The 13,340-nt window shown below is 49.8% G+C and overlaps 1 protein-coding gene across 1 annotated transcript in view; it reads left to right on the top strand.

Annotated features, from left to right (window-relative positions):
- The window catches only part of LOC115092794 (disintegrin and metalloproteinase domain-containing protein 28-like), a 141,905-nt gene that overhangs the window by 59,779 nt on the left and 68,786 nt on the right, over positions 1-13,340 (top strand). The window contains exons 11-12 of the mRNA XM_029604113.1: positions 4,667-4,797; positions 5,714-5,888. Coding sequence (XP_029459973.1) covers positions 4,667-4,797; positions 5,714-5,888 — 306 coding nt within the window. The remainder of the gene's footprint in view (positions 1-4,666; positions 4,798-5,713; positions 5,889-13,340) is intronic.

Here is a 13,340-nt window from a genome sequence, read left to right as displayed (position 1 = left end):
GCATCATTTCTCTATATCCACATAGTGTTAAGGACATCCCTGGCATCCTCCATACTCCATTTTCCTGAAAGACATCGCCTTCCTTTGATTCCCTACCAACTGTGGTACCAAATTCTTCTCCAAGTCCTCCCTTTCATATCCAAGCCAGGTGTTGTGGAGCCGCTCGGAGAGCGATCCCACTTCCCAAGTGAGGTGTGTCCTTGGGCCGCGGCTTGACCCCAGAGGATTCCGAAGAGGGCCGTGGGAGGCGTGGCATGCCCGAGCATGGGTAGGACGGAAGCAAGACTGGAGTGATGACCAGGCAACAGGCTCTCCTCCGGACCTGCACGCTTCGGAAGACCCAACAACGCAATGTTGGTCTTGTGAACAGTCCTCCGACCGTTCCCAGCCCTTTCGGACCTGTCCGGCCTGCCGCATGAAGCGGCAGGCCGGACAGAGGCCAGGGCAGCGAAGACTGGAACATAGATTCAGACGAGACTCAGAAGCAGGGTACTGGAAGTGTAGACGTAGACTCAGAAGCAGTGTACTGGGAGTGCAGACGTAGACTCAGAAGCAAGGTACTGGACGTGCTGACGTAGACTCAGAAGCAAGGTACTGGACGTGCTGACGTAGACTCAGGAGCAAGGTACTAGAGGTCGATTCAGAGGTGAGGTACTGAAGATGCTGAGGTAGATTCAGAAGCGAGGTACTGTAGACGCAGAGGTAGATTCAGAAGCAAGGTACTGTAGATGCAGAGGTAGGTTCAGAAACGAGATACTGTAGATGCAGAGGTAGGTTCTGAAGCGAGATACTGTAGATGCAGAGGTAGGTTCAGAAGCGAGGTACTGTAGATGCAGAGGTAGGTTCAGAAGCAAGATACTGTAGATGCAGAGGTAGGTTCTGAAGCGAGATACTGTAGATGCAGAGGTAGGTTCAGAAGCGAGATACTGTAGATGCAGAGGTAGGTTCAGAAGCGAGGTACTGTAGATGCAGAGGTAGGTTCAGAAGCAAGATACTGTAGATGCAGAGGTAGGTTCTGAAGCGAGGAACTGTAGATGCAGAGGTAGGTTCAGAAGCGAGGAACTGTAGATGCAGAGGTAGGTTCAGAAGCAAGGTACTGTAGATGCAGAGGTAGATTCAGAAGCGAGGTACTGAAGATACTGAGGTAGGTTCAGAAGCGAGATAATGAAGGTGCAGCTGTAGACTCAGGAACAAGGACTGAAGGAAGACTTGAGCACAGTCCCTCAGGGTACCCGGCACAGACCACTCCTGGGACTGAGACACGAGCCACCCTGTCCCACGCGTCCCCGACACTGCCTTGGAGGGCAGGTCACGGACCACGCAGAGAACGGGATAATGCAGGAGAGAACCAGGCGACGCGAACTCCGATGCTGGGATACTGACATCCGAAGCCCCAACGGCTGGCAGGGCAGAAGCTCCAAAGCGCAGGGACGAATCCCACCTGTTGGCCACTCCAGGGCCCAACAGGCCAGAAGGCTCGGGAGCCAGACAGAGACGAAGGGCAGCACAAGTAGGACTGGATCAGGAACTGGATCTGGCACCGACATCAAGGTAACAGGATCAGGAACAAGGATTTCTCAGGGACTTAGAAACGAGGTATATGGCTTGCATCACAGATGGCCCTAATCAGCCCGCTCCGAGGGCTGGTCACGGACCACAGCGTGGCTTGCCGCGAGGTACCAGGACATTGGAGGACACAGGATCAAGGTGCTAGCTTTCAGAAGATTCAAGGCAAGGTACTTAGCTTTCAGGCGGGTTTCAGGATCAAGGTACAAGGCTTGTAATATCTGGACTGGATCATGGATACCGGATAGGGATCGGACCTCAAGGCAGGAACAGGAACAAGCGAATATCAGGACTGGAACACTGAAGACATCAGGACTGGAACAACTGGACAAGAAGCTTCAACGGAAAACATGGAACACTTGACCTTGCAGAAGGCTGGAAAACAAGGCAGATCCTGGAACAAGGATCTCAGGAGTGACCAACTCCTTGCGAAGGCAATGACAGACTGGACGCGGAATCCTTTTGAAGAGCTGAGGTGGACAACGCCCAGGGAGGAGCCAGCAGGGGCCACACCTGGCTGGCCCTTGAAGAACAGACGGGAGGCGTGCGCTCGCGCCCTAGGAAGCTGGAGAGAGCTGGGTTGTTGGTGGCGCTCCCAGCCACATGGAGGAGCCGTGGAGAAACAGAGGAACGTCGGGGCAGCCCTGCCCTGCAGCTGGAGAAATGGCAGGCTGCTGGGACGGCTCCCGGCCACGACAACTGAAGCAGAAACGGTGAGCTGGCTGCAGGCAGACAGGAAGAGCTGCAGGCACCGGCAGGGACACCCTCCCTGCCGGCAGAGGACCCCAGGATCGTCGGTGACACGCTGGGGACCTGCGGAGCTGCAACGGGGATCCTGACCGCGAGGGAAGCTCGCGGGGGATCGGCCCCGCTGCCAGCAGCAGAAGGCAGCCAGGGAGGAGCCCGGACTGCAGCGGGGGACCGCCGCAGCGGCGTCAACGTCAGCGGCCCGGCTGGCTGCGAAGAGGTGAGGGCCTGCCCGCGCTCCTCGCGGGCAGGACCGTAACACCAGGAGTCACCTAAGAACATAAGAACATAAGAAATTGCCATGCTGGGTCAGACCAAGGGTCCATCAAGCCCAGCATCCTATTTCCAACAGAGGCCAAAACCAGGCCACAAGAACCTGGCAATTACCCAAACACTAAGAAGATCCCATGCTACTGATACAATTAATAGCAGTGGCTATTCCCTAAGTAATATTGATTAATAGCCATTAATGGACTTCTCCTCCAAGAACTTATCCAAACCTTTTTTGAACCCAGCTACACTAACTGCACTAACCACATCCTCTGGCAACAAATTCCAGGGCTTTATTGTGCATTGAGTGAAAAAGAATTTTCTCCGATTAGTCTTAAATGTGCTACTTGCTAACTTCATGGAATGCCCCCTAGTCCTTCTGTTATTCGAAAGTGAAAATAACCGAGTCACATCTACTCGTTCAAGACCTCTCATGATCTTAAGGACCTCTATCATATCCCCCCTCAGCCGTCTCTTCTCCAAGCTGAACTGCCCTAACCTCTTCAGCCTTTCCTCATACGGGAGCTGTTCCATCCCCTTTATCATTTTGGTTGCCCTTCTCTGTACCTTCTCCATCGCAACTATATTTTTTTGAGATGCAGCGACCAGAATTGTACACAGTATTCAAGGTGTGGTCTCACCATGGAGCGATATAGAGGCATTATGACATTTTCCGTTCTATTAACCATTCCCTTCCTAATAATTCCTAACATTCTATTTGCTTTTTTGACTGCTGCAGCACACTGAGCCGACGATTTTAAAGTATTATCCACTATGATGCCTAGATCTTTTTCCTGGGTGGTAGCTCCTAATATGGAACCTAACATCGTGTAACTACAGCAAGGGTTATTTTTCCCTATATGCAACACCTTGCACTTGTCCACATTAAATTTCATCTGCCATATGCCTCAGGCCTTTCCCCTTGAGGGGTAAAGTCCCTGCAGGGCCTACTCCAAAAGGAGGTGTCCTCAGTCCTTACAGCTGTGGCCTCGGAGGGAACGGAGACAGGCTGCATGGCTCGTCACGCTCAGGCTGCCGATTTTGCGCAGCCTTGCGCGCGCCGACCTCGCGCAGGCGTAACTTTTTGAACAAAGGTAGGGGGGGGGGGTTTAGATAGGGCTGGGGGGGTGGGTTAGGGAGGGGAAGGTGCGGAGGGGTGGAAGGAAAGTTCCTTCCGAGGCTGCTCCAATTTCAGAGCGGCCTCGGAGGGAACAGAGGCAGGCTGCGCGGCTCGGCGCGCACAGGCTGCCGATTTTGCGCAGACTTGTGCGCGCTGACCCCGGATTTTAAAAGATATGCACGCCTACGCGCGTATCTATTAAAATCCGGCGTACTTTTGTTTGTGCCAGTCGCGCAAACAAAAGTACGCGCGGGCGTAGTTTTTTAAAAATCTGCCCCATGTTGTACACATGATAATGGATACAAAAAGGGGTTGACTTAGCAGCAGCACCAATCATGAAGCTTCAACCCTGGCCACTATCCATTTGCACATCTTTTCGCATCCATTCATAATTCAATTATCTTTTTTATAAACATGTTTCTAAAGTGGTGAGTATAACAAAGCACATTTGATTACCTGAAGCCTGGATCATAAATAGCTGAAAATTCTCATGAGCAAAGTAGAAATGAAGATAGGTTTGATTTGGTACCAATCAGCTGGGTATATATTTAGCTGTTGAATTGATGCTATATGACAGGCGTAGCCATCTCCAGTCCTGGAGAGCCAGCCACAAACAAGCCAGGTTTTCAGGATATCCATAATGAATATGCATCAGCTAGATTTGCATCCACTCCCTCCATTGTATGCAGATTTATCTCATACATGTTCATTGCGGATATCATGAAAAACAGGCCTGTTTGTGACTCTTGAGACCAGAATTGGCCACCCCTATGATATGAGGACAGTACATGTTTGCTATGTAGTGTATCAGTCTATGCTTCTTCTGAGGAGGGGAGGAAATAACTGTGGATATGCAGAACAAGGTTCTAGAACAGAATCTCTTTTCTGTGTGAGTTCCTGAGGTCCTAATATTGATCTCAGGGGGTCTGGTCTGGAATTCACTTATCCCTCTTGTTACGGTAGGATTTTGATGCAAATGCAATGAAAGTTGGAGCAACCATGGCACATGAGCTGGGACACAGTTTTGGGATGAACCATGACAACGCGTCTTGCTCCTGCACATCAAGCCCTTGCATCATGACACCAATAATAAGGTCTGGCACAAACAGCATCTTGTAGTTCTTTAAAACCTTTATGCCAACATTATCTCCACATCTAGCTTTGGTTAAAGATAAGAAAAAGTAGCAGTAACTCCAGGAATTAATTGAATTCATGTTGCAGGTTTTCTAGATAATTAATAGTTTTGTATTGATATTATTTGTTATTACATTTATTTGCCTGCTCTGTCCCCATCCCTCCATAATGGCTCTGAGCAGATTTCAGTAGAAAGATTAAAATATAGTACAATACAGTCAAAAAGTACCCATCCAAACCCACATAGAACAATGGCAAACATCCAAATTAAAATCATGACATCATAAAACAAGCAATAGAAAGAGATCATTCGAGAGAGCTGGAAAATATATTAACCAAAGGCTGAAGAAAACAGCCAAGCTTTAAATTGTTTCCTGAAGGATAAGTAACTCCCCATTAATTTTAAGTTCTGGCTGTGACATAGTCTAGGGGGAAGCACTTAGGAACAATTTCCAGAAGAGAATTAAAATTCTGTTTTCCCCGTGGCATATTCATCTCAGCCTGGACAAGCTTCCACTTTCCTGCGCCTTACCTAACCCAGCTAAAACTTGTCACGGAAAGTCTAAATTAATATGCGTTTTCAGTGTTGCCATCCTCCCATGCTATGATGGGATGGGAGAAGGGTAGGTTTTTTGTTTGTTTTTTTTAATTCCCGTCGTAATTTCTTCTGGTCCAGAGTACACTGGATAAGGGGATAGAAGACCCAGTCTAGAATCTAAGGACAGTAGCAGGTTTTGATTGGCTCACTCCTCGACATTATTTGTGCAATCTAACTCTTCATTAATCAGTAGTATGATTTGAAAACAAGTTCTGAGATTTTCAACCAAATGCATGTCCAGCCTTACCTATACTGTGTATTTGTTGTCTCTACATCAGCAATATCCCAGGAGAATTCAGTAATTGCAGTCTTCGGGATGTTAAGAATTTTATCTCATATAAAAGTCTGGCGTGCATCAGGAATGTACCATCCCCAGGAGAAATAAAAACAAGGCCCATATGTGGAAACAGCATTGTTGAGACAGGAGAAGAATGTGACTGTGGAACTCTGAAGGTAACCCTTCCTTATTCCCTTCAAGTTTTTTGATTACCAGGTGGGCTTGGGATCTGTGGGTTGCTGATGGAGCATCTTCACACTATGCTTATAGCCTTTTTTAAGTGATCCTATGTTCATAAAAGTCACTCTGTAAAAGCAGTCTTTAGGTGGCTCCATGGCCTCTAGATCATATCTGCTGGGTTAATTGGTTAAAATGCCCTTTTTATTAATGTGCCTACTGAAGAGCAATATGAACTAAGAGACTGGTTCCATAAGAAACCAGTCTCTTAGTTCCTATTGCTCCACAAAGAGCCTCCACATTGGAGGCTCTTTGTACAGTGGAGGCTCCTCATTGCTCCTCAAAAGGTTCCTCCTACTGAGTACAGGATTTCCATCTTTTAACCCCCCCCCCCCCGATACCCTCTCCCATTTCTCCTTTTCCTCCACAGCCCCTAATCAATTTTTCTCCCTTTTCAGTCTCCTCCTCCCATGCACTTTTCTTATGGCAGAAAGGTTATATTTTCATTGTTTGTTCCTGCTGCTTCCAGCCTAGAAGCAGCCTCGCCTCCCTGGGGAAGAGAGTCTCAGAGGGGTTCTAGGGCAGCTTGCAATGATGCAGAGATGAACCTTTGTCAAGGTGGAGGCCAGCAGTAGGCAGACTGTTGCAGATTTAAAGGCTCTACTGGCCACCATCCTCCCTTAATGAAAACCACTAGCTGATTGGTAACCCTACAAGGTAACCACAGCATAGCAGACGCTGGGTTTGTTTTCCAAATGAGAATGGGGGTTTTATTCTCATCAGTCTCTTAAAATGAGTGTTCTTATATAAACAAACTATACAACAAAAGCCAAAGTGCGTCAAAACAGTTTGCTGTGCTTTCTCCAACGGTTCCGTTCCTAATAATGGTAAACTGGATCTGCTTGGTTCATCTGTTTAAACTCACCCTTCCAGGGGCATCTTACCCTCTTCCTTAGCCTGCACCTGCAGGAGATCTGCTCCCTGGGTTTCAGGACTCCATTTCTCATCAGCTGCTCATCACGCTTTCTGAATCACTCTTTTGGGGCAGGGCTTGGAGTCCAGCCTTACCACATATTGAAATACATCCCCAGAGCCCTTTCATTTTCAAAGTGATTCTCTTGCCTTCTCCCCTAGGAGTTTCACTGCTATACTATATGTAATTTGGGCTGGCCTCACTGGGGCTGTCTTTTCTTTGGTTAACTTCTGATTGTGCGGATTGTGGACCTGTCACACTCTCTTATATTCTAATTTCAGTTTCTTTAAAGCATTTCCCTGTCTTTCAATCCCAAGTCAGAGGACCGCTTCAAAACCAGAGTAGCATTAATCTAAATAAAGTAGGTTTTCTTGCTAGCTTGCTGACACACACATGCCTCCTCACTAGCAGTTAATATTCCCTTGTGTTCTGGATGTTATGCTCAGGCTTGTGGACCCTTGGCCAATGAGAGGGTGGTATACCTTTCGGAGGGTCCGTAGGCTCTCTCATCGGGTGGCGAGGTAGAACAGGAGGCAGGACAGCTGACCCTTGGCACTAGAGGCTGAGGCAAACATGGAGGCGACGAAGAGACGAGATGAGGCACTGTGTCTTCACCACTGGTGGTCTGCGGTCCCCCCGGGAGGAGCCCGTAGGGACCCGACCGCTGGGACTTAGGTGGACCTAGGGAGGTCAGGGTAACGGTGCAAGGGCCAAATGGAGTTTCACCCTGGAAGCCCGCGGTCCCCCACTTAGGTGGGCCCTTGGAGACGGTAGTCTTGAAGAGGTCCTAGGTCGAGTGCCAGAGGGTCGTCGCTCACCAGTCTGAAGTCGTACGCCAGAGAATCACCACTTGCCAATCTGAAGTCAGGAACCAGAGAATCACCGTAAGCCAATCCGAAGTCAGGAACCAGAGAATCACTGTAAGCCAATCCGAAGTCAGGAACCAGGAAGACGAAGCAGGAACCAGAAGCCAAGCTCGAGGAATTCACCGAAGCAAGCAGACTGGACAAAGCTCACAGGAGACGTTGCCAAGTCAAGGAATGAGCAGAGGAAGCCTCCTTAAATACTTCCTCTGCTCTGGATAAATGGAAGCAGGTATCATTGAAGGGATCAGGTCCCTCTAAATCCAGCAGGGGGGCGTGGCCTCGCGTCTAAAGATGGTGGTGGCCATCTTGGATTTCCTCCGAGGAGGAAAGTCAGCAGAGTGCAACGAGGGAGGAGCAGGGACGGCTCCCCGGCGGGCGACCAGAGTGCAGACCATCCCCGGGGTGATGGCCACCGGCCCCGGGGAGCGTTTCAGGGGTTGCCGCGGCGGGTCACCGCTGCAGTGGAAGTAGGGGGCCATGCCCGTGGCCGTCCACGGGTGTGGGACACAACAGTAACCCCCTCTTTAGGGCGCCTTCCTGGAGGCCTGGGCTTAGAAGGGTGGTCTCTGTGGAACTGGTCCAATAGACTCCGATCCAGGATGTTAGCCATGGGCTCCCACGAGTTCTCTTCAGGACCGAAGCCCTCCCATGACAACAGATACTCCCATTTCTTGTGATGTTTTCTCACATCTAACACCTCCTGGACCTGGTAGGTGAGGTCATCTTCAGAGGCGACAGGTTGAGGAGTCGGAGGCGTGCTGGAGGGCCATGACAATACCAGAGGTTTTAAGAGGGAGATGTGGAACATGTTGTATATCTTGAGAGACGGAGGGGGGCGAAGTTGATATGAAACAGCACCCACCTGCCGGATGATGGGAAACGGCTCGATGAATCGTGGGGCCAGTCGCGATGATGGCAGCTTCAAACGGATGAATTGGGTACTAGAGGTGTGAATCGTGTGATCGATCGTCTTAACGATCGATTTTGGCTGGGGGGGGAGGGAAATCTGATCGTTGTGTTTTTTATTTTTTAAAAATCGTTAAAAATTGTAAATCGGAGGAGGGCGGGAAAACCGGCACACCAAAACAACCCTAAAACCCACCCCGACCCTTTCAAACAAATCCCCCACCCTCCCGACCCCCCCCCCCCCAAAATGTTTTAAATTACCTGGGGTCCAGTGGGGGGGTCCTGGACGCGATCTCCCACTCTCTGGCCACGACTGCATTGAGAAATGGCGCCGGTGGCCCTTTGCCCTTATCATGTGACAGGGCAAAGGTAGCGCCGGCGCCATTTTGGTTCCTGGCTCCTGACGTCACGCGTGCAGGAGGTCGCTCCCGGACCCCCGCTGGATTTTTGGCAAGTCTTGTGGGGGTCAGGAGGCCCCCCCAAGCTGGCCAAAAGTCCCTGGGGGTCCAGCGGGGGTCCGGGAACGATCTCCTGCACGCGTGACGTCAGGAGCCAGGAACCAAAATGGCGCCGGCGCTACCTTTGACGGCCCGCGTGCAGGAGGTCGCTCCCGGACCCCCGCTGGATTTTTGGCAAGTCTTGTGGGGTCAGGAGGCCCCCCAAGCTGGGCAAAAGTCCCTGGGGGTCCGGGAACGATCTCCTGCACGCGGGCCGTATTGCCAATCTTCAAAATGGCGCCGGCGCTACCTTTGCCCTCACTATGTCATACGTGTGACCGTCGCCCGCTGAACGACCTCCTGCAGTCGATCTCCTGCCGGCGCCGCTGGACCCCCAGGAACTTTTGGCCAGCTTGGGGGGGCCTCCTGACCCCCACAAGACTTGCCAAAAGTCCAGCGGGGGTCCGGAACGACCTCCTGCGTTGAATCGTTTTGGTCTATGGCCGCCGCCATTTTGCGGCGGCCATTTTGCAAAATGGCGCCGGCTGAAGACTACACGATTTAGTGTGCCGCTTTTCCTGCTCTCCCCCTTCCCCCGATTTAGCTACGGACCGCTGCTACGGAGGTAATTTAAGGCTACGGACCCCCAGGTAATTTAAGGCATTTGGGGGGGGGTTCAGGAGGGTGGGGGATTTAATTTAAAGGGTCGGGGTGGGTTTTAGGGGGTTTTAGTGTGCCGTGTTTTAGTGTGCCGTGTTTTAGTGTGCCGCTGGACCCCCAGGTAATTTAAGGCATTTGGGGGGGTTCGGGAGGGTGGGGGATTTAATTTAAAGGGTCGGGGGTGGGTTTTAGGGGGTTTTAGTGTGCCAGCTCACGATTTTAACTATTTTCACGATACTTTACACACCCAAACGGCAACAATACGATTCCCTCCCCCTCCCAGCCGAAATCGATCGTTAAGACGATCGAGGACACGATTCACATCTCTACTCTTTATTCAAAATTCTTAAGAATTATCTGTCTTCTACAGAGAGAGTAGGTTTGTCATCATCCTTGGTGACTTGAAACACTGAGTCCCCTAGATGTTCTTCTATATCTGATGGGGAGGTGATCTGATTGGTAGCTGAATTGAGATTCAGTTCCTCGCAGCTTAAGATCTCCTTGGTGCTTAAATGGTTAGGACATGGTTCAAATAGAGTAGGATGCCCATTCTCTAAGACACTTGTAGCATATGCATGAACGCTTGGTCTCCTTGTTTGATTCAAGCAGACATCACCGACTATTACCCATCCCAAGGTGAGTCGGTAAGCATAGGGAGCGGTTGGTGGCCCATCACATATCTCCATGACCTTGATCAGTGCTGGTGTGTCTCTGTCCAATAACAGCAGGATTTCTGCTTCCGGATCTAGTGGTGGGAACTGATGCATTATGGACTTTAGATGAGAATGGTACCAAGCGGCTTCTGGTGTAGGAATCTCATCTCTGTTGTCAGGCATCTGATCGCACTTGATGAGCGTGGGCAAGTTTGACTTGTTGCTGCCATCTATCGTCTCTATTACATATCCACTTGCTCTCCTCCCTGTCACTCGGATAACCCTGAGCAGGTTTGTGAGGTTGTACGGAGAGTAGTGGTCATGGATATCAAACAAGTCAAAGAATTCTGGCCTTGCCAGGGATCTGTTGCTCTGCTTATCTATGATGACGTACATTTTGACTGCCTTCTCAGGTTGCTCTTTGTGATACACTCTAGCCAAGCATATTTTTGTGCAGGATTTCCCGTTGCCATTTCTCCCACACACTTGTGTGCATTTGGGGATCACTTCAGGTTCTGGCATTTGTTCTGCCCTTTCCTCCCCGCTGTGGTTTGAACTAGGGTGTGAGGTTCCCGAAGGATGAAGTTTTGCTCCGTCAGGGTGCAGGGTGCTATCAGGTTGGTCACTCCCGCACTCTGAACACTTAATGGCTATTTTACAGTCTTTAGCCATGTGGTTAAATGAAGAACACCACCGGTAACAAATTCTGTACTTTTTTAACAGTTCTTTGCGCTCTTACAAAGGCTTCCCTTTGAATCCTTGACACTTTCTGAGTGGGTGAGGTTTCTTGTGTATTGGACACTGTTGGTCTGGATTCTCTGCCCTATCCATACTGGGAAGTTGGTCTGATGTAGATGCTGCAGATGACACCTCCGTTTTGTGCATAGAGATGGGCTTGCTGCCGCCGCTATGCTTATTGGTTGGCTTCTTGCCCACTCGGTGACTGATTCTGTGTATTTCATGTGTACTGAATGAGAAGCTAGGGTCGTTCCTATGCTTTGCTAAATCTCGTATGAACTTTGTGAAGATGTGGAAAGGTGGATACCCTTCGTGGTCTTCTTTGTACCATGCACCATGAGATGCCCATTTATCTTGTATATCACGTGGCAGTTTGTTTATGATGGTGTTCTTGCCTCTTGGTGTGTCCAGAAGGTTGAGAGTCAGATAAATGAGTTCAGCCTTAGCTGTCTCCACCTTTTGGAGGAGATCTCCCAATTCTTGCAACTTTCGGTTATCCCTACTGGATATTTCTGGAAAGTTTTCCATTTTCTTGAACAACACATTCTCTATGGCAACTGGGTCCCCATAATATCGCTCCAGTCTCTCCCATACCTCTTTTAGCGCTTTAGAGGGATCACATGGGTAGACGTTTTTTAATCCTTTCACGTGTTTGACCGATTCACATCCCAACCATTTTACCATCAAGTTTATCTCTTCTTTCAGAGTTAATCTTATATCCTTCACAGCATCTTGGAAGCCAGCTTTCCATGCTCTGTAACTCTCAGGGTGGTCGTTGAACTCAAAGAGCCCTGCAGTTATGAATTCTCGGTGGGTCATGTACCTTGCTAAGTCTTCTCTTTCTGAAGACTCATTCTGAAAGGCAGTAGGTCTCAATGGGCGGGTGTTTTGTGCTTGACTGTGCACGTCACTCTTGTACATTGGCACGGGCCGTGGTTGATCAATTGTCTCCTGTTTTGGCACAGGGTACTCAATTGGAGCCCTTCTTGGGTGTGGTTGCCTAGCTCTTTCTCGTTCCCAATCCCCACGGGACCCTGGGATCCCTGGTTGCATGGAAATGTTTTCCATGAGGCGTGTGCTTGGCGCGTGAGTTGACTGCCATGCATCTGTGTGATTCAGGGCTGGTGGATCATTGCCATGGCATTCAGTATTTGTGGCATTTTGTGTTTCAGGTCCGATTTCTTTGGCCAAGCCAGCCATTTGTGAGGAGGAGTCTGTTCTTCCATGATGCGAGGGTTGCTCTGAGGGAGGCGGCGTTTTGGCACTGGCTTGAGTTGGAGGGTGAGATGTGACTTACTCAAACGTCCACTGGGCCATGTCCTGCTGTTCCATGGAGCTGAGTGGGTCCCTCCCCCCCCCCCCCCCCCCATCGCCTCGGTCCAGAGCTGCATCAAATACCTTAATTTCGGCTTCAAGGGCCGCTGCTTCTTCTTTCTGCCGCAACAAGTTCAGGGTGATATCTAGTTCAGCCTTTCTGTGCGTTTCGGCAGCAGCTGTAGTAGCAGCAGCTGTAGCAGCAGCAGCTTTCTGTTGTTCTTCTATTTTGAGCCCTTCTCTTTTAAGGGCTGCTGCTTGTTCAGCATACTGTATGCGTGTTTTGACAGCTCGAGACTCTGCTTTCTTTTGGAGGATGACTGAGCTGAGTTGAGAATGGTTCAAGTATCTTGACCCATGTGATCTTACGGACCCCGTTGTATACTTAGAGGTGTCGACCTCGCTTATTGAGTCGCTTATGTCTGCACTCTTAATGGTGTCCATTACCATTCTCTAGTGTATTTGGTGTAAATTCTGTTGGCAGACTTTTTCTTCAAGGCTTTCTGCAGTGTTAGTTCATGTTAAGAACTAGAGATGTGAATCGGAACTGGAATCGGTTCCGATTCCGGTTCCGATTCACATCGTGAATTATTTTTCGTGTGGCCCGATCGGGTTTTTTTTTTTATCGGCTGCGCCGACCCTTCAAAAAATGGCACACAAAAAAATCCCTAAACCCACCCCGACCCTTCAAAACATCTCCCTTAGCTTCTCCCCCCCCCCCCAAATGTTTTAAATTACCTGGTGGTCCAGTGGTGGTCCCGGGAGCGATCTCCCGCTCTCGGGCCATTGGCTGCCACTAATAAAAATGGCGCCGATGGCCCTTTGCCCTTACCATATGACAGGGTATCCATGCCATTGGCTGGCCCCTGTCACATGGTAGGAGTAATGGATGGCCGGCACCATC

Source organism: Rhinatrema bivittatum, chromosome 5 (genome assembly GCF_901001135.1).
Source record: "Rhinatrema bivittatum chromosome 5, aRhiBiv1.1, whole genome shotgun sequence".
NCBI classification, from domain to species: Eukaryota; Metazoa; Chordata; class Amphibia; order Gymnophiona; family Rhinatrematidae; genus Rhinatrema; species Rhinatrema bivittatum.
This window is presented reverse-complemented; position numbering and strand designations above follow the sequence as displayed.